We start from the raw sequence: 21,093 nt of genomic DNA on the forward strand, positions 1-21,093 counted from the left end.
TGGACCAATCAGATGACGTTCATCTCACAATATAGATTTTATAACCAATGAGATTGATGCAGAGAAATGTGGGTGTCGCCCTGGAAGTGAAGAGACAGTTCCGTCTTTTGCTTCTGATTTTTTTTCTTCTAACTCGTTTAAAATGACGTTTTAATGCTCACCGACTGGTCCTGTAAACAATGACGGACGGATCCATCGGATAAGGACGGATAGTATTTATTTTAATCATCGGTAAGCATCGTTTGTCCTTACGGCTAAGCTAGCGTTAGCACAGCCTAGCATCTTTCATTCACTTTCTGCTTTTTTTTATAGCTTTAGCCTGCTAACATTAGCTCATAACACCGAGCCCCTCCGTCCTGCGGGACATTATCATGTGTTTGCTTGTGATTTAGCCGCCGGGATAACACACAGATTGCCTGGGATTCCCCTGGAAATCCAGTTTTAGCGCGTAATCCGGTCGAACAGATGCTCAGGTGATAACGGCGCACCTCTCTCATCAGGACCACTTCTAGCTGCCGAGCTCTCGCTGCAAAGGAAATATCCGCATCTTATTTTGATGGCTCAAATCGACATTTCTACTTAGTGATTAAAGTCAGATATTTTGACAGATGTCGCTTTGACCGGGATCTAAACCCCTGATTGCTGACATTATTAAAGCTGAAGTTTAAAACTCCACAAGTCCGTCTATCCATCTAGAGAGATGTATGTGTACTGTATATGTTTGTGTTTATATATTCATTTATTGTACAGGACTATTTTTCACCTCATAATCATCTTTAACTTTCTCTGACAATGCCAATAAGTCCTGGACCACACTGTTATTTATTTGCCTAAATCTAACTGAACTTCTACAGAAAATAACAACAATAATAAATGTAGTTCAGGACTGACTGTGAGCAGACACAGTTCAATGAATGGTAGAATTATAGTTTGCTTTGAGGTATTTTTAGGAAGTATTTTAGCTTCCCACCCTGCCTCAAACTTCACAAACATCTCTGCTGCTGCGGCTCATCGACATCTGGGACTCCACCTGAGGTCCCGGCCCAACAGCGACGTGTTCCGCAGCACCGTCTCAGCATCTGGAGGATGCCGGTAGAGATGCCAAAACTGGACACAGATGCTCCAATTTATGCTGCCTTCACTCTTTTATTTAGTTTTTATGTTTATCAGGTGCATTCGCAATTATTCTGTGTAATGCTTTAGTTTTGCGAGCTTTAACACCCCCTGAGTTCGTCTGCTGTGCTTTCATCTGTCCCATCCTGTGTTCTGTTTAGTAGGTGTGCCTCACGCTGGGAGAATGGAGACCCTCATTCCCACCATCAACCGACTACAGGAGGTGGTTCTCACCGTGGGGGCAGAGGTCATTCAGCTGCCTCAGATTGTCGTGGTCGGATGTCAGGTCAGGATATTTAATCTGACCTGACATAAATTTAATAATTTTTATCCAACCTTTGCCTTGTGTTTGAGGTTTTTTTTTAACTGGTGGTGTGTCTGCAGCGCACCCTGATGCAAAGCGACTCAGTCGGTTCTGAATTGTTTTCTCTGTGTCCCTACAGAGCAGCGGGAAGAGCTCCGTGCTGGAGAGTCTGGTTGGACGAGACTTCTTGCCTCGTGGATCAGGAATCGTCACCAGGCGACCCCTCGTGTTGCAACTCATCAATGTTGCCCCTCTGCAGGAGAGACTGAAGATTGAGAGCGGTGCCCACATTTATTCATATTCCACACGGGAGGAGGAGGAGGGGGTTGTTTTGATGCAATTTGAAATCACAACCAAGTTGTGGTCCAGCTGTGATATGATGACTATCAGCATGTCAACGGACAACAGCATAGTTATTTGTTTGTCGTAATTGAGACTGCAAGCAGTGGAAAATTATGCATGGTACTTTATGTGTTTTGGTAGAGCCTTTTACTAACACACACTCTTTCTTCCTCTTCTCCTCTCAATCATTCCTTTTCAGGCAACGGGGTAAAGCAAAGTCCCCGCAGCAGCTTCCCAGGTCTCTGCATGCACTTTGTTTAGCCTCACCATGTCTTTGTCATACAGTCTGTTTATTCTCATCTCCATCCTTCTGTCAAGCTCGACAGAAGTCTCGTTGCAATCTCACTTTTCATTACCTCTCCCAAAATTGTTCACTGAAAGAGAAATGTCTGCAGAATTTTTACACACACTCACTCTTCTTTATTTATTCAGGTGTCAAGGCTGAAGAATGGGGCACATTCCTGCACTGCAAGAACCAGGTACATTAATCCGAAAGACTGGAACAGTGTGCATCTTCCCTCCTCCTGTATTTTAAGGCGAGGCATCAATCTCTCACCTTGTTGACAGATCTTCACAGATTTTCAGGAAATTCGTCGGGAGATCGAAGCGGAGACCGAACGTAGTTCTGGCGACAACAAGGTGAATAGAAAGGACTGGTGTGAATTCAGTGATGCCTTAAATAAATTTTCTTACGCTGCATTTTTTCCTCCTTTCTTTTAATCCCTCCAGGGAATCAGTTCTGAGCCCATCTATCTGAAGATCTTCTCCCCCAAAGTCCTCAGTCTCAGCCTGGTTGATTTACCTGGAATCACCAAGGTAAACCCGTCCGCTGCTAGATGTTGACTCTTATTAATTTCCAGATCGTGATCGATGCTGGTTTCTTTACTCGTCCCAGAAGCGCCCCATCTGTGCTGTACTTCCAGTAACCCTGGCTGCTCGTTGTTGTCGCCTCAGGTTCCTGTCGGGGACCAGCCGGAGGATATCGAGACACAAGTCCAGGAGATGATCCTGTCATTCATCTCCAATCCAAACTCCCTCATCCTTGCCGTGTCCCCTGCCAACTCTGACTTGGCCACCTCCGATGCGCTGAAATTGGCTCGTGAGGTCGATCCAGATGGTAGGACATTTTGTTCACAGGCACTCTTCTCCTCAGATTCCAGCAACCATTTCCTTTCTTTTCCATCAATTCTTATTACATAACGCACTTCAGGCAGAAGCTATTGTGGAATATTTGATGTGGAACACTCGTGTCTGCAGATATTCACCCTAAACAGCATCCGGTCTCTTTAACAGTCACTCAGGAAACTGCTGTTGCTGTGATGGAATACTCTGATGGATGACGAGAATCAGCCTGTAGGAGCACTATCGCCATAAAACGCTCATTCACTTCAGTTTATTAATGTTCAAGTAACTGTAGAATATCCTTTCCCAGCAAAACCTACGTTGTCTTTTTCCATACAAATATTGACAAGCTTAAGTTTATCGACGTTTGGGCGACCTTTACAGATGTAATAAAATATCGGTGTGTGTCTTCCAGGTCGTCGAACGCTGCTGGTTGTCAGTAAGCTGGACCTGATGGATGCTGGGACAGACGCCCTGGAAGTCCTTCTGGGTCGAGTCATTCCAATCAGACTTGGGATAATCGGGGTGGTCAACAGGTTGGATAAAGTCGATTTGTTGACTGATTTCTTTTGGCACAACTATGTGATATCAGGAGCTTAATAGATGCTGTTGTAACAGGAAGTCACGCATGGATGTCAACGATGAGAGACAAATCCTTTATTAATCGCGTTTGATTTATGCCATGAATTATATTACAAGATCTCCATCGATTTAAAAGATGATTTTGCAAGTCTGGGGAAAAATAAAGTGTTATTTAAATTGCCTCGACTTGCAAAATTATTTTTAAACTGAACAGGAAATGTGTAATTCATGGCCCAGATCAAATGGCATTAGAAAATGATTTACCTGTCATCACAGATTTTTTTTTTTAATCTATTCCTGGCATGATCCAAAAGAGGAGAAGGGTTTTCATCTCTCCATTCAACACGGCGTCTCTTTGTCAAATCCTTCCCCGATCACCTTACCACGCTACCTATCTCCTTCTCTGATTGATGGTCTTTCAAGGAGCCAGCATGACATCAACACCCAGAAGACTCTGGAGGATTCGATGAAGGATGAGCACGCTTTCCTGCAGCGTCACTACCCCTCGCTCGCCTCCCGCGCCGGCTCACGCTATCTGGCCAAAACCCTCAGCAGGCTGCTCATGCACCACATCCGAGACTGCCTGCCAGACCTCAAAACCCGGGTGACCGTGCTGAGCGCCCAGTACCAGACGCAGCTTAACAGCTACGGCCAGCCGGTGGAGGACCACAGCGCCACCTTGCTGCAGATCGTCACCAAGTTCGCCAGCGATTACTGCAACACCATCGAGGGAACGGCCAGATACATCCAGACCTCAGAGCTGTGAGTCTGTCCTCTGTGAGAGAGCAACATGTTTATTGAAATGCAAATGTTTTTTACTTTTGTTGCACCACATTCATACAGTACGTCTGTGAAATGCAAAAAAGAAAAAGAAAAAAAAAGTTGCATCAGCATCTTCTTTTGGCATCATCATCTTGACGACTCTCTTCCCGAAAGGCAATTAATCTGTGTAAATATGTAGCGAGCAAACATTGACCTTTTTTTTTTTTTGCTCGACTGCATTCAATTTGGCGGTTTAAAGTTTGCTGATGCACACCCCGCCGAGAAACCTGCCTTTGTGTCGAAGCTGAACTTCTCTCTTCTGCAGCTGCGGCGGCGCTCGAATCTGTTACATATTCCATGAGACCTTTGGTCGTACTTTGCAGTCCATCGACCCCCTGGGCGGCCTGACCGAGCTGGATATCCTCACTGCCATCCGCAATGCTACTGTGAGCCTCTCCTGACTTCCAATCCATGCAAATTGTTTAATCCGAATTCCGCTCGAGTTCTTTCCACCTGAGGAATAGCAGGTAATTAATTGAGCTGTTGTGACTGTGTGTGTGTGCGTGCGTGTGTGTGTGTGATTCGCCTGCAGGGTCCGCGTCCGGCGCTCTTTGTGCCCGAGGTGTCATTTGAGTTGTTGGTGAAGCGGCAAATGAAGCGGCTGGAGGAGCCCAGTCTGCGCTGCGTGGAGCTGGTTCACGAGGAGCTGCAGAGGATCATCCAGCACTGCTCCTCCTTCAGCACGCAGGTGATCCCTCGGCGTCCAGAAGGAGCGCCGCAACTTGGCTCGAAACAACGCCGTGTTAACAAAAAGTTTCTTTTCTTTTTCTTTTTTTTTGCATTTTGGAAGGAGCTCCTTCGATTTCCCAAGCTGCACGATTCCATTGTGGAAGTGGTGACGGGGTTACTGAGGAAGCGTTTGCCAATTACCAATGAAATGGTAATCCAGAGCTGCAAATTACAATAACTAGCAGAGAATCCCTTTTGTCTGAGATTGTTTTTCTTCCTTTTTCCCCTCCAGGTGCACAATTTAGTAGCGATAGAGCTGGCGTACATCAACACAAAACATCCAGATTTCACCGATGCGGGGCAGGTCTCTGCATCCGTCAACAGTCAGCAGGTGGTTATTTGTCCCTTACAGCAGGTAGCCTCTTCTATTATTTATTCTGCCAGGGGTAAGCGGCAGAAGTGGTGCTCTGTAAAACCTTAACCATTATGCTTCACATCAAACGCTGCTGCCCCTTTTGAAGTGTGTCGCGAAATTCCAGACTCACACAAAAAAAAACACACACAAAAAAAAAAATTACTTTGACCCTTCTGACTTCCTTGGATTTCTCGCTGTCAGGCGGAGACGCTCGATGGAGGGAAACGTTGGAAGAACGAGAAGGCTGGGGATGAGAAAGCCCCGGCCGCTGGCTTTGGAAGCCCCAGCAGAGGCCAGGCCATTAACCTCCTCGACACGGCGAGTGGTGGGATTATCAGGAAGACGGAACATTTAGTGAATCCATCGCAAGACTGTCAATATTTTGCTTTGCCCCTCTTTCATTAGGCGGTGCCGGCATCCCGTAAGCTGAGCACGAGGGAGCAGAGGGACTGCGAGGTCATCCAGCGCCTCATCAAGTGCTATTTCCTCATCGTCCGTAAAAGCATCCAAGACAGGTTTGGCTGGATTGAGTCCAGATCACCGTTTGGAGAGAAGCGAGGGGGTTGGAACACGTAGCTGCTGTTGCTGATGCAGGTTTTCTATCTCGCACAGCGTGCCCAAGACGGTGATGCACTTCCTGGTGAACTTTGTGAAAGAGCACCTGCAGAGCGAGCTGGTGGGTCAGCTGTACAAGCTGCCGCTGCTGCAGGAGCTGCTCATTGAATCGCAGGACACGGCGCAGCAGCGGACCGAGGTCGCGCAAATGCTGGAGGTAAAAATGACTTTTGTTGTCCGTGCAGGTTCTGAGCATCGAGAATACGCAAGTCCTGCTTCCATTTTTCTTTTTGTCTGCTACTTATGAAGAGATTTAACCGCCTCTCTCCGTCTCCCTCCTCAGGCGCTCAAAAAAGCCAATAACATCATCTCGGAGATCCGGGAGACTCATCTGTGGTAGCCGGAGGAAGCGACCGATTCCCTCCTCGTGAGAGTGGGTGTTAGTTTACAGCACGTGTGTGTTAGTCAGCGTGTGGCGGTACTACTGTTTTTATCACGGACCAATGATCGCAGCACATTTAGACGGACGTCATCCTGTCGCCCGTCTCCATGAACAACACACTGGAGCCGTTGCTTTTCGCCGTGAATGTCGTGTAGCGACGGAAACAAATTAAACACTCAGGCCCAATGCGCTATTACAAAGTCACGGCAAGAAAGACGGAGAACAACGTCTTTTTGTGAGAAAATGTTTGTCTGATCATGCTGGAAATGTAAAATATTGGAAGGTGCTACAATTATGTGAGATTAGACGTGAATTTAAAGCCCTCTCCAGACGTGGAAACGAAGTTAAAATCCGATCCTGATCCGTGCTGCAATGCAACACCGACGATGATCGTATTTTTCCTTTTCTTTTCCAGCCCTGTAATGAAAATCGATGTCGGATTTATTTTCCAGGACCGTGTTTCCATTTCGTCTCATTTGTTATACTTCTAACCGAGTTTGTGTGCGGCCATTAAGAGACGATCATTCCAAATGTGTTTACTTCTGTTCGTATTTGGTTTGATGGACAGCCAGCATGTAGCACATCTCCAGTAGAGTGTTTAGAAATCAGAAAAGGATTGAAATATTTAGGAAGTTATATTATGATTACAGAACCAAAATGTCTCCCTTTCAATGTGCAGATACTTTCTGAATGAAACACAAAGCAAATATTCTACGTTTATCTATACATGTGGGTCTATGTGGGATCGTCCTGACGTCATCCGTGCGATCAGGGACCGAACTCCGTATCTTGATCCCTTCATCCGTTTTTGCATGTATGTGTGTGTTCAGTATGCATGTGTACATACTGTACGAATGACTGACTCGTGTGCATTTTGCATTATTTAAACGTATGTTATTATCACGCGTCGACTGCCTCTGAGTTCCTGCCTGCCAATATTTGTGATACGTGTTTACTGAATCTGAAGCTGTGGAGACTGAGTGAAGAGATTAAAACCTTGAAAACATAAAAATAAAATAAAAAAACAAAGCAAGAGTCTGGATGTTTGTTATTGATGACAAGTGTTTGGAATAATCGACCGCTTTCGGAAGTTCTTTTTCCTACAGTAGCATAATTGAAGTGATTACACTCACTGTGCTTCATTTTATTGATCCTGAGTGCCTGGAAAGAAGTGTGTGAGTCCATGACGGCGGCGACACGCCGGGATCCAAACCTCTGTACGCCGGCTCCAGCAGGATGTTATCTGCTCTCATTTAGATGATTGATTCTCTTTTATGTCAATGCAATCAGACTTAAACCTGCAGGATGGAGAAGGAGGGGTGAGAAGTGGTGGTGGTGGGGGGGGCGGGGTGATGGATGACTTGATTGCTGCTGTCAGGGCGGAGAGCTGGCCAGTAATGTTAGATGAGGGTGAAGAAGGGCTTTGTGGTTCAGGTGAACAAGAGGAGGGGGGGGGGGGGAGCTGCTGTATTTACAAAATATGAGTGGTGCACATCTAAATGCATCAACAGTGTGGGGGGGGGGGGCGACTTGGTGTCATCTGTGAGATCTCTGCTCCAAAAGAGGAACTAATTGCAAACTAATAAACTCTCACTTCAGGTGATTATTTTAAATTGCCTGTACTTTGCGTCCCACTGTAGCAGCCAGTCATTCTGCACACCATCCTCCAACACACCCCACCTACTGAGACCAGACCAGACCAGACCATACCATCTCCGTCAGGAAGGGAGGGGGCTCCGCCGCAGCATCATGACCACCGCATCATCTTCCTCAGACAAAAATCAGCTGAATTGAAACGAAAACAGCCCGAAAAAAATTCCAATGCGCGTCTGAGAGCCTCCCCCCCCGCCACACACCTCCTCCAGGCTGTCCCGCCCCCACCCCCACCCCCATCCGGGTTTTAGTAGCTTTTGGAGGCGAGTCCCTCTTCCTGGTCTCTCCTGCGCTCTGGAGCCAGTCAGAGGAGCGAGTTGAACAAAGCCATTGGAGAGAGAGAGGGGGGGTGAGAGAGGAGCTCCTGGGAAGAAATGTCTCTCACTGTCGCCTGGACAACCGGGTAAGAGAGGAGAGGAGGGTGGTGAGAGAGAGAGGAGGAGGAAAAGGACCGGGAGCATGAAGGGAAAAGGAGAAACACACGTTTATGACTGAGATTAGAGGATTCCTTTAGAGAGAGTGTGTGTGAGGGGAAAGGAGAAAGTGTGTGTCTGTTGTGAGGGTCCCCTTAGTCTCTCTCTCTCTCTTTCTCCTCTTCTGTTCTTTCTTTCATTGAGTTGTTAAAAAAAAAAAAAGACAATAAAGCTGTGAGTGATTTCTCCCCACACCAGATCATGGAGGGGATGAAACCGCGGAGCGCAAGTGGAGCGCGTCACGAGTGGACCCGGTAGGCCTGAACGCTCCACCTGTAATCCTCATCCTCATCCAGGTAAGTCTCCACGGCGATGCAGACGATTTCCTTTGATTGTGATGCTTTTGTTGCATTGATAAAAACAACAACAACAACAACAACACAAATCTCACACCGGAAACTGTGACATTTATTTGCAAAATTGCAGAGAAAGTCAAACAAATCAAATAAAAGCTTCTCATCCCGGCTGTCGGAGCGCATGCATTGTTCATCTGAGTAACTCCAAAAAAATTTTTTTTTTAAAAGAGGAGAAGTTTGAGTGAAACAGGCTCCATTTTGTGTTGGAACGGGTTGAATATGTTTATCAGATAAAGAAAAGGTTCTTTTTTTTCTCTTTTTTTTATTCCATCTTTATTCAGGAGAGTGAAATAAATTGTGGTAACGCGGCCCCAGCATCCTTCACGCACCGCGCATGGAGATTTAAGCTTTCCTTCAGTGTCGGGGTGAATTCAATTGACGATGAGAAAATGAGCACCGTTGGTTGTGCGTAAATAGATCTCAGAGAGTTTGAGTCCGCGGATCCACAGCGTGGAAATAATAGAAGCCACGTCCGCTGCAAACATGCCGCCGAGCGCCGACGCATAAGGAATGGATTCATGGAGCGCTGGTTCTGAAATCAATGCTCCTTTAAATGAGGAGGCATGCTAGTTTACAACAGGCTGGATGTGTGTGTGTGTGTGTGGGGGGGTGTGGGGGGGGGGGGCAGGAGACAGCGTGTGATATCCATATTGGATGAGATGGAGGGGAAATAAACTGAGGAGGACGGTTTTATTTTTAGCCGCTATCAGGGATGAAGGTTAGAAATCAGTCACCTTCGTGGGGGGAGACGGAGGAGAGGAAGAGGAGAGATTGAAGGGAGGGTGATGACTGGGGAGGGATGGTGAGCAAAAGAGAGGGATGTGAGGGGTGATTAGAGGTGATGGGTTCAAGCTCCCAGCCGGCAGGGATTCCACCTCAGAGCGGAGAGGCTGACGCGCAGCTTGTCCGCGTCTTTATTGTTAGAATAACAGGGAATTGTGTTCTGGTGGGAGTTTGTGTTTCGCCTTCATAACTCCTTCAGCACGACACGTGAAACCGCCCATTCTAACAGCCCCGAGCTGCACGACACCATCCATCAGATTACAGATGCTGTATTTCAAATAAGGGGAGGAAGAAAGCGGCGCAGCCATCTGTGCAGCGCTGGTTTCATGAAATAATAACAAATACATTCAAAATAAAGCTGCGCAGAAAGTTGAAAATTGAGTTTTCCACGAGAGAGAGTGAGGGCATCCAACATGCATAATGTAAGAGTAAGGTTTGTAGTGGGAGCCGATAAATACAAGATTTCATAGCTCAAAAGCTGAGAATAGACGCGCGTATCAGGCGCAAAGCACAAAGGAACAACCTCACAGCGCCGGTGTTAATGTCGACTGAGCCGGAAGAAGAGAAGCGTGAAGCCAAATTACACTATTTTTAAACCCACACCTGCAAAACGGCTTTAAATCGACTGTGTACCTAATCTTGAATGAACAATTCCGGAAGGTTGTAAACACATTAGTTATACCAGGATCCGCCGCTGCTCGCAGTGCTTTTTGCAGCTGTTCGCCGCACATAATTATTGCACATGAAATCCAATGTTCTAGGATGCGCAGAGGCGTCAGACTCTATCAGGAAGATAGAAAAGGACGTCGTCCCCGAGGCGGTGCGTTATTTGCTTCTCTGTACCTGCGCGTTGGAGGCTCCAAGGCGCACACAGCAGGCGACGGAGGCTGGCTTTACAGGCGCACAGCTCTGCCTCCGTGCGCAAAAAGGCACCAAACTGTGCGTGTCTGCCTCTAATGAGTTCCCATGACTGTCACACTTGTGAAGTTTCCGCCACTAATCATCCAGATTTAACGATGAAACGTGCGTGGATGTGTCGTGAAGTTGTTTTTCCAACGTTAAATAACAAAAACAACAACAACAACAACAACTAAAACCATCACCATTCCCTTCCACAGCTTCCACCGTTCGGATGAGGCTTTTCTTTCCCTCCCTATCCCTTTCCCTTTCTTCTTCCATTGAACTTCTCTCCTCATATTTCCTAGCGCGTCTCCTCTCATCATCATCAAAACCAAATGGAGAAGAGAGAATGTGGTGGAACAGAATTTGCGGTAATCTAATTAGCAAAAATTGCACCTGCTTTCAATTTCATTTCACTGAAAAGCCACGATTATATCGCGCGTATTTCCATCCCAAAAGACTTGCTCCTATTCCTGGTTATTACTGTAATAGTGCTCATTTTGAAATAACAGCCTATGGGATGCAGTGATACTGTCCACAAATTGCAGCACGCACCTTCGAGCACATTATTTTCCTTGTTAATACAGAAATATGAGAAATGTCTGAAAATAATTGCACGCTTTTTGTTGGGATCGCATATTTCATGCTCCAAAAAACAACAACAACGACGACACTATATTAATGAATTTGCCCTATGAAGCTCGTGTTCTTCCTGCACGGGGCAGATGCTGCTGGTGTGTTTGTCATGACACGATGATTAATAAAAAGGAAGGTTGTGCAGAGTTTTTTTTTAAAAAATGTCCCAGGCGCGGTGGAGGCTCAGCTCAACATGCTTTCTTGTCTTTGAGAGAAATCCATCATAAAAGCGCATTAGCATGTCTGAGTCCTGTGGACATCTGAGCACATAAAGCTGTCAGAGAGAGAGAGAGAAAAACTACACAGCGAAGGCTGATAATGATGTGGACGCGAAAAAAAACATCCATTATCACTGAATTGCAGACGGACTCCGTGGACGCGCTGGTTGCACACATGAGCGCATTTCTGTGGCGCCTTGGTGAAATGAAGTTTATCCACGTGTGCGAGCAAAACAACAAAAACCCCATAAATCATCAAGAGGAGACCTCCTAATCTTAATTATGTTAGTCATTCTTACATATATTGATTTAGTTTATTTAATTAGAGGATTCCTTTTCAAACATGAATTTTCACATCTGAGCGCAAATCAAAAAATCCACCGTCTTACCTGGTCCGTCCGTTACGCACGGTTCCAAAACCGATTGGATGAATTTGCTGCAGTTTGGAGGATGGTCGCTACTTGAAAGCAGATGGTCGACCCATCACACAGAGATACCCCCCCCCCCCATACACACACACAGTTATGTCCCACCGGCCCGTCTTGACATACATGAGACGGGAGATTAATTAGTCTGGAGGATCTCTGGGTGATGGAAACAAAGATAAACGAGTTTCTTACACCCAGACTCATTTTTCCTCCAGACCCCTGACAGATGAGGTCTCTCCTCTCAGTTTACACCCCCCCCCACACACACACACACTTAAAAGCTTGAGGGCGCACTTGACTTTCACACCTCCATGCTGGAGAACGGCTGATGATTCGTGATGCTGTGTGTTTCCAACAGGTGTCAGGATGGATGTGGAGGATGAGCCGCTGTTGTTCCAGACCAGCTGGGGAACGGAGGAAGAAGAAGAGGAAGAGGAAGAGGAGGAGGAAGAGGATGGTGGCGCACGCGTAACGGGGCGGAGATGTTCCTCCGGGAAGGCCGGCGTGTGCGGCCCGTGGCGGGCGGTGGGGTGGGTGTACACCCAGCCGTGCGCCAGCGGGGTGGTTTTAGGGGTGGCTGTCCTGGTGCCGTGCGCTCTGTTTGCCTACATGCTCCTCTACTGCCCCCCTCTGGACATTGACCTTTCCTACAGTGCCTTTGAGGTTCACAGCCACTTCTCCGCCGAGCGTTTCGACGCCCTCACCATCGCCGTGAAGACCCAGCTGGGGTCGTGGGACCGACGCAGGCGAGACGTGGATGACCGTGAGTCTGAGGCCCTGCGGGAGCTTCTGCTGGAGGAACTGGGCCGACTGGGAGGCTTCAACAGGACGGATGATGAGGACACGAAGGCCTCCGGTCCTCAAAGCAAGTCTTTGAGTGGAGGTGGTGATGAACGAGCTCTGGTTAAAAAACCAGAGTCTGATTTGAGTCGAGAAGAACCAGAGAAGCACAAGAACTCCTCAGACGGATTAGGGGTGGAGGAGAAGCGAACATCTCCCATCAGGAGGCGCAGATTTGCTCCCAACTACTACCTGCAGAGCCAAGCCCTGTGGAGGATCGAGCTGGTGTTCGTGGCTCAGGGGGAGGGCGATGGGAACATCTTCACCCCGGAGCGCCTGCAGACCGTCCACCACGTGGAGCGTCTGCTCATGCAGCATCCGCAGTTCCACCAGTTCTGCTGGAAGCCCCTGGAGATGCTGAGGGATCTGCCGCTGGGACCGTCCTACTGCTCCCCACCCAGCTCGCTCCTGTCCTACCTCTACCCCAGCGAGAGAGGGGGGAAAATATACTACGATGGCATGGGTCCAGATCTGGCTGATATTCAGGGTGAGTCCACCATCGAGAGCTTTTACGCATAAATGAATACCAATGAGGGGAGATCCATCGGTCCATCCATTGATTGGCTGTGTGTGTATTCCCAGGTTCTCTAAGTCTGGCCATAACTCATCCGCAGTTCTACTGGTACGTGGATGAAAGCCTGACCCCAGAGCGTCTCTCCTCCTCTCTGTTACGCAGCGAGATCCACTTCGGAGCTCCTCTTCCGTCCTACTACTCCCTGCAGGATCGAGCCGATGAGCAAAGATCTCGCTTCAAAAACTTTGTGGTTCAGTACGCGGAGATTCTGTCCAAGCAGTCCACCAGGTCAGGAAGGGAAGGAGGGGAGGGGGGGTGATGTTTTTAAATTTGACCTGAGATCTGACCTGACTTCCTCCCTCTTCCTCAGCCAGGTGAAGGTGCTCTACGGCGGGACGGAGCTGTTCGATGACGAGGTGAGGCACACCTTCCACAACGACATGATGCTGGCTGTCATCAGCGGGGCCTGCATCACCGCGCTCGTCTGCGTCCTCACCTCCTTCTCGGGTACAGAACGACCTGTTCTTTACTCCACTTCCACCGACGTGTACATATGTACCATTATTTATTCATAAAGCTGGGCTCAAGGACACTTTTGAAGCAATTAATTCAGAATAAAAGGTGAGAAAAGAACTGAGGGTTTACAAACAAAATGTTCTCCTGTCTTTGCAGTGTTTCTGACCTTCTTCGGCCTCGCCAGCATCGGCCTGAGCTGCTTGATGGCTCTGTTCTTGTACCACGTTGTGTTTGGCGTGAGGTACCTGGGCATCCTCAACGGAGTCGCAGCTTTTGTTATCATCGGCATCGGTAAGGGAGCGCCAGCTTCATCCCAAATTTATCTACAGACCCTGATGAATTTGTCAAACAAATACAGGCGTCTTTACTCCCACTAAATGAATAGTTTGACATAATGAGAAATGCACAACATTCATTTTCTTCCCGAGGGTTGGATGAGAATATCAGCAGCGCTCTCACGTCAGGGTGTTAAATATGATGCTGGAATTGGCAGCGGGTCGGTTTAGCTTTTCACGAAGACGAGAAACAGGGAAAGTTTATTGACTAAATTAATCAGAAACCTTGAATGACATCAAGAGCATCATAAATTTCACAGGGAACAACAAAAATAAACTTTGAGTCATCCGCATCGACTCCAGCCGTAACCCTCTTCCTCATGGATCGGCGCAACCTCCCGTTTTTAAATCCTTAAAATATTTCCCAAAAATTTCAAAACTATTCCTTTAAAGGTCATTAAAACACCCACATTTCTCCAGTTTGATTACAGTCACGTGTAATAAAGCAGCCCCTTTTGTTCTCTCACTGTTGCTCAGGGGTGGATGATGTATTTGTCTTCATCAGCACCTTCAGGCAGGCTTCACATCTCCGTCATCCTCAGCGGCGGATGATCTACACCATTAAAACCGCCGGCCGAGCCACTTTCCTCACCTCCTTCACCACGGCGGCGGCGTACGCCGCTAACACCTTCTCCCAGGTAATCACCGCCGAGGAATCTGGGCGGGGGAGGAGGGGCGTTAATAGGATCTGTACAGGAAGTGTAAACGACTCCCCCCTGCTTTGGATGAATAGAAGTGCCTCTCTCAGCAGACAGCCATTTTCATGCGATAAGCACAAATTGAATGTTTCAAGGTCCTTTACGCTGTGCCTCGTTTAACTGACACTCAGATCCCAGCCGTGCATGACTTCGGCTTATTCATGGCCCTCATTGTCAGCTGCTGCTGGCTCTGGGTGTCCGTCCTGATGCCAGCAGCCCTGTGTGTCTGGACTGAGTGCGTAGAGCCTCAGGAACATGCCTGGTTGAGTCGGTGAGGCGTTATTTCCTTACTTTTGTCTGTGACGTTTTGTGTGCATGCTGTGTGACACCACAGGCAAAGATAGCTGTCCCTTCCCCCCCCCCCCACACCCTTCCTAAACACCCCCCCCCCACCACCACACTACTCTTTCTGTAGCTGGAAGCGGTTTTCAGGCCTGTCAGCAAACCACGGCCCTTTGTCGGACGAGGACGATGATGTGGCGCTTCTGTCTGTGGAGATGGAGGCAGGTGAGATTATTATCTGCCCCCCCGCTTTGAAGGAACGATGAGGGTGGGGGTGGAGCTGGTGGGAGGAGGGGGTTGTAAAACGCTGCCTTTGTCTCATCCGAGGCTCCTGTGACACCGACGGCGATGCAGCCATCCTTTCCCTGTCGGTGGAGACGCCTCTGGCCCCCCCGGGGCAGCGGCAGGTGGGGGTGGTCAGCACCCACCTCCAGCTGGCCCTGAAGAACCTCGTAGCCGAGCCGGCGGTGGAGCATCGGAAAGCCGTTTTAGGTGAGACTTGACAGAAAACGGATTCCGATTTGTACTCAGGAAGACGTCGAACGACGAGGGACAAATTTTAGATGATTTGCTTCCTGCTGATATTTTCCGCCGAGCTTTTGATCTACGACACGATCGTTACATCCCAGCTCCGAAACAAGAACGCCGCTCCTTCTGGCTTAAGAGGATCTAATCTGTCAGAGGCAGAGCACGCCTCTCGTGAAGTATCCCTCCTCCTAGAATCCCTCCTCCTCTCGCCTCAGGTGTCTTCCTCCTGGTCCTCCTCCTCTCCGCCGGCTGCTGCTCTCTCCTCAGGCCGGCCACTCACGCCCCCCTTCTTTTCCGCCGGGACACCAACCTCCAGACTCTCCTGGCGTTGAGGAGCAACCTCAGCGGTCAGGGCATCTCCTGCCCGATGTGCTCAGGTGAGGCGGCGGCGGTGATGAAGACGCGCTCCTACCCCCCAGATCAGAAGTAATGGTTTTTGTCCTGCAGGCGTGTTCATGGAGAAGCCCCAGAATCTGAACGTCCACACTTCCTCTTCGGCTTTTAAGTTCTCCACACATCAGCAGAACCCCAGCGCCACATCCCCCAAAGGCCCCCGGAGCGCGGCGAACCCCAATTCAAACCAGACCGGTGAGACTTTCTCTCATTCCTTGGTTTAAAACATCTCGTCTTTTTTTTATTTATTTTAAAAACAAACATTTTTGTCTTCTTTTTCAGGCTCTTTACTCACAGTGTATATATCCAAGTTGAACCTCGGCACCTCCACCACCATTTACCGCTTCTCCCTTAACGCAAGCGTGCCGTCTCCATGGAAACCGTGCAGCTCAGAGCATCAAGAGGTGCCATCGTTTCAGGTTAGAGAGCAAATTCCCTCTTGTTTCTCCATAATCTGCTTCAATCGTGACGCCAGGCAGCGCCGGCGAAGCGTCTCAACGGCTCGTCTTGTTTTCATCTAAACAGGCCTATCATCAGCCCCGCGGTAATTACACCACCAGGATGACGGTGTGTGTCTCCCACGTGTACCATCCCTACCCCAGCTGGATGATTACATCGGCCTCATGCGACCCGCATCATGGCTGGGCGCCAGAGTTCTCCTTTTACGCGGCGGCGTCTCCGCAGCAGCACAGCAGGTGAGAGCAGAAGGCGATCTAAACGGACCAGTGGCGCCGCTCTAGTGGAGATCCTGTCACTACTGATTTGCTCTCTCCTCCCCAGGAGGCTGTACTTCGCCCAGCGGCGCCTGAGACCTCATCCCAGCCAAGTGTGCGTCAACCCGCCCGGCTGCGGCATCGGTTCTGGGGCTGATGGGCCCACACAGGGAAGCTTTCACGCTCCCCTCGCTGGATTTGAGCAAGGTAGCGTCACAAAGCAGCAGAAATACGACCACAGTTTGTTAACCCACCAGGAAAACCATTTCCCCTCCACATGCATCGCCCCTGACGCAAGTCTTTAGCTCATTTGTTGTTACCGAGGCTTAAAAAGAGAGAAGAAGCAGTGAAACAACACCTTTTTCAAATAAAGCTAACGACTATTTCTACCACGCGTAAATAAATAAAAGTTGTTTAGATTCATTCTTTCTGATCTCTTTCTCTAAGATCCTTCATCTGCTGCCGAAACGAAACGATCCAAAACGTTTGGCTTCAACCCTTGCGGTGGCGGCGCGTGCGGCCGCCCGGCGGTACGGCCTCTGGTCGACACCGGCGCGATGGTGTTTGTCGTGTTTGGAATCCTGGGAGTCAACCGGACGGAACGTCGGGACAACCACGTGATCGGAGACCTGGTGAGAGACGCGATCGGCCAACAGGAATAAAAACCAGAGCCAGATTGGGAATGTTATTCTCCTGTGGTTGACGTGCTGTTAATTCTCTCTCCAAAGGGAAACGTTATATTGGATCCAGACTTTGATATATTCCAGGAAATGGGACATCTTTGCAAAATCTGTAAAGCAATTAGCGCCAACAAACAACTCGTAAAGCCAGGAGGAGCTCAGTGTTTGCCTTCAGGTGAGATCCAGATCCTGAGTTTCAGAATAACAATAAAGCAGTAAATAAAACCTCACACACCTCCGGGGTTTGTTTGTCAGTTATTTGATTACTTGACGGTTTCGCTCTTTTAAGCCATTTTTTCCAAGTAAAAGTGCAAAAACAAAACAAACGCTGGTTCCAGCATCTGGTTGTTTTTTTTAATCTTTAACAGCAAATTGAACAAATTGAGCACTTCCAGGGGTATTATTATTTTGTTAAGTTCCATTTTGGCCCATTTTCCCCCACATTATCCCATATTCTGCAAAGAGTACATCTAATTGCCACAAATCCCTACGGAGGAGCGTTGCCCCACATAGAGGGGCAGTTCTTTAGAACTCGTTTTTTGCAGATATTTTCTCCATAAATTGTGGACGCCGATGTGCAAATGTCTGTTTTCCGTCCTCCTCAGGAAACAAACTGTCATCTGTTCTTCCTCTGCTTCACCCGGACTGTCACTCGCTGCCGGAGCCCAACCTGCTCCCGGGGCAGCTTTCCCACGGGGCGGTGGGCATGAACGGGGGCAAAGTCCGCTGGCTGTCCATGGCCTTTGAGTCCGTGAGTGCCTACGTCTTTTCATGCTTCCACATCCAGTCATCTCTCTTTCCATTTAAACCTCTTCCTCTCCTCCTTTGAAGACCACCTACAAGGGGAAATCCTCCTTTCAGACCTACTCCGACTTCCTCCAGTGGGAGAAGTTCATCCAGGAGCAGCTCACCTCCCTCCCGCCGTCCTCCGCCCTGCAGCGGGGTTTCCAGACCTGCGAGCACTGGAAGCAGATCTTCATGGAAATCATAGGTGAGTGTTGGATGGATTGTGTGTGTGTGTGTGTGTGTGTGAGCAGAAGCATGTCTAAATGTGATGATCTGCTGCTCTGTAGGCGTGGAGAGTGCCCTCTGGAGCCTCCTGCTGTCTCTCGCCATCTGCGTGGCAGCTGTGTCCGTGTTCACCGCACATCCTCTGCTGCTGCTGCCGGTGCTCACCACCATTCTAGGTCCAGGATCAATCCAGCGTTCACACCTGATCCTCACTGGTGCATTTCCGGCGTGCTTTTCATTCTGCGTCTCCGACCTTTCCACAGGAGTGATCTGCCTGGTGGTGGCGGTCATGTACTGGCTGGGCTGGGAGCTGGGAGCGGTGGAGGCCATCTCTCTGTCCATACTGGTGGGGTCTTCAGTGGATTACTGCCTGCACCTGGTGGAAGGATACCTGCTGGCTGGGGAGACCACGCCCTCCACGCCGGGTCACAACTCGGTATGGGAGCTTTAATAAAACGGTTCCACGCCAGCTATTAAGGGCAATTAGAAATCCTTCCAGAGCATTGTTTGTGTTTACACAGGCTGCGTCTGGCTAATGAGTGTGATTTAGGGCTTAATAATCCGAGAAACGCCCTGAAGGCTCATGAATAAAGACGAGATGCTTCTTTTATTACGCCGCCGCCTCGTGTTTTTGCAGGAGGCAGCAGCAGTGGAGAGGCAGAGGCGGACCCTGGAGGCGGTGAACCACGTGGGCGTCGCCATCGTGTCCAGCGCCATCACCACCGTCATCTCCACCGTCCCGCTCTTCTTCTGCGTCATCGTGCCTTTCGCCAGGTTCGGCCAGATCGTGGCCATCAACACCGCCGTCTCCATTGTGTTCACCCTGACCGTGACGGTGGCCACGCTGGCCAGCGTGGCGCCCGCCCGCTTCAACAGGCCACCAGGCGCCGTGATGAAGGCCGGCCTGGCGGTGGCGGCAGTTTGGGCCTTGGGGGTGACCGCGTGCTGGGTGGGGGGGCAGCTGGGGGCGCCGGCCTGGCAGTCGATCGGCGTGTGAACCTGCCAAAACGGACGCCGGCGTCAGGAAGACGATTCTCTGGATGCAAAAACGGAAACAGAAGGCACAGGAGTGATCCGGTACTCCACAGCACAAAGATGTCAGTTCATCCCGTCCTTTGTTTTTACTGCTATTGATTCTAATTCATGACTGACTCACAGGTGGGGGGGTTGACTCGGTGATTCAAGCCAGCGTTTGCGCCTCATAACATGGAGGTAATATCGAGGTGATGATTTGAGCAAACTGTTGGGAAACACTCGCTGAGTCACACTTTTCATCCGTCGTACGAAGAGCTGACTGTTCCGTGACCCGCTGTTGTGAACACACCGTCAAAGGCGCCGCGCTCCGACACCCGTAAAGATTAACGTTCCGGGTTCACATGACTCACGACCCGTCTTGTGAAACGTCGTCGCCCCCGCGCTTCCCCATCGTTGTGCACTTCATACGCCTTCAGCCACGCTTGAAAACAAAGAGGTTGTGATGTTCTGATGTGGCTGGATGGAGTCGTACTATAAACGGTTTTGTTCGATGTGTTTGTGTGATGTAAACGCTTTGGTACAGAGGAGGAACACGAATCCAGACGCTACACAAATAAAACCTTACATTAGCAACGATATGCAACCATCAAAAAGTACTCATTGTGCAGTAACTGTTTTACTGTAATATCTAATGTTTTAATATTTCTCTATGTAAGACTTGAGCTTTATTTTGACATCTTTACCGTTTCATCATGGCAAACTGGAGTCCCTCCAGATAGAAAGTTCTTTTTCTCAAACCCATAAAAAGAAAATCACCTCTAAAGACTCAGATATTTTTCACCGGATGAAAAGAGTTGGAGAAAAATAACAGCCTGTAAAGAAAATAGAAAGTTAAACCTTCAAATATTAGTAATAAGTACAATTTGCCTCAGTTGTAGATTGTAAGATGCATAGGAATTAAAGCACAAGTACTTTAAACGTATATCTAAATGCGGTATCCGAGTACTTAGCCTTTCTCGCAGACGTGGAATGTAACTGTCCTCCTCTTGTTTACATCTTAGATCTCTGGCTGCTTCAAGGTCTCTATTTTTGTCATCAGCCGTAACCGAATGAGTCCTCAGGTTTACCCTCCGCAAGCACTTCACCTCACTTCAAGGCCCTCGGGGGCCACACGACCCCAAAGACGAGGGCCCTTTGTCAAACCGCATTGAAACACTGTCGTGACAAGAGCAGTGCATTTCTGTTTAGTGTGTGTTAGTAGTGAAAAGTGGAATAAAACAGGTGCACAAAGCTTTTTGTCTGTTCTTTCGGCTCAGCGTCGCTGCATTGTTTTGCAGCGGGGGCAGCAGAGGACGACCTGCAGGAGCTGCAGTGGGAAGTGTCACATTTCCAGTTAATTATTCATATAAAATGGCTCAGATTTTACAGTGACTTGCAGCAGATTTCTTAATACAGCTACATTCCTGCTCATTGTAATGAAAATGTTAAAATGTGTTGAGTCAATACAGAAAAATCTATACAGAGACTCCATGTTTTATTTGACGGGGCAGCAAATTCCACATTGTAGGAGAAAAAAATTCTCAATTCAGCACCCGCACCCGTGTTGTCACTTTCAATGATGGTGGCCTGGGAAGTTAAATGCAAAAAAGTGATTTCTTGTTCTTGAATATGACAAGAATGTTATTTTAAAACTGGAGCAGTTCCCTGTCGTAGAAATGCTGACATCAAGTTTGCTACAGGAACAAAATACGCCCCTATTCTTTAGTGCGGCTTCTAGAAACTGTCGATTCCTCCG

General features: G+C 48.6%; 2 protein-coding genes across 4 annotated transcripts; both read left to right on the forward strand.

Annotated features, from left to right (window-relative positions):
- The first annotated feature begins 83 nt into the window (after positions 1 to 83).
- Positions 84 to 7,360, forward strand: si:dkey-32e23.4 (dynamin-1-like protein). 3 transcript variants are annotated; one of them, XM_068311594.1, is made up of 18 exons: positions 84 to 231; positions 1,275 to 1,399; positions 1,557 to 1,698; positions 1,959 to 1,997; positions 2,192 to 2,238; positions 2,327 to 2,398; positions 2,489 to 2,575; positions 2,714 to 2,876; positions 3,297 to 3,417; positions 3,887 to 4,225; positions 4,551 to 4,671; positions 4,818 to 4,973; positions 5,076 to 5,165; positions 5,247 to 5,345; positions 5,571 to 5,687; positions 5,775 to 5,884; positions 5,982 to 6,141; positions 6,268 to 7,360. In XM_068311594.1, the coding sequence occupies exons 2-18, from the start codon at positions 1,298 to 1,300 to the stop codon at positions 6,322 to 6,324; spliced, it is 2,022 nt and encodes a 673-aa protein (XP_068167695.1). In that variant the 5' UTR covers positions 84 to 231; positions 1,275 to 1,297; the 3' UTR covers positions 6,325 to 7,360. The 3 variants fall into 3 exon arrangements, with proteins under 3 accessions (XP_068167695.1, XP_068167696.1, XP_068167697.1); XM_068311595.1 differs by having other exon boundaries at positions 1,278 to 1,399; XM_068311596.1 differs by lacking the exon at positions 1,959 to 1,997.
- Positions 7,361 to 8,339: 979 nt separating this feature from the next.
- disp3 (dispatched RND transporter family member 3) lies at positions 8,340 to 20,571 on the forward strand. The gene is made up of 22 exons (XM_068311317.1): positions 8,340 to 8,422; positions 8,691 to 8,788; positions 12,172 to 13,140; positions 13,236 to 13,455; positions 13,538 to 13,674; positions 13,840 to 13,974; positions 14,496 to 14,656; positions 14,848 to 14,987; positions 15,132 to 15,223; positions 15,326 to 15,490; positions 15,742 to 15,903; positions 15,974 to 16,114; positions 16,202 to 16,338; positions 16,445 to 16,614; positions 16,700 to 16,839; positions 17,080 to 17,264; positions 17,361 to 17,487; positions 17,918 to 18,063; positions 18,144 to 18,303; positions 18,386 to 18,499; positions 18,587 to 18,759; positions 18,961 to 20,571. The coding sequence occupies exons 3-22, from the start codon at positions 12,180 to 12,182 to the stop codon at positions 19,318 to 19,320; spliced, it is 4,026 nt and encodes a 1,341-aa protein (XP_068167418.1). The 5' UTR covers positions 8,340 to 8,422; positions 8,691 to 8,788; positions 12,172 to 12,179; the 3' UTR covers positions 19,321 to 20,571.
- Positions 20,572 to 21,093: the final 522 nt, after the last annotated feature.

The sequence above is a fragment of the Antennarius striatus genome, chromosome 3 (assembly GCF_040054535.1).
Source record: "Antennarius striatus isolate MH-2024 chromosome 3, ASM4005453v1, whole genome shotgun sequence".
NCBI classification, from domain to species: Eukaryota; Metazoa; Chordata; class Actinopteri; order Lophiiformes; family Antennariidae; genus Antennarius; species Antennarius striatus.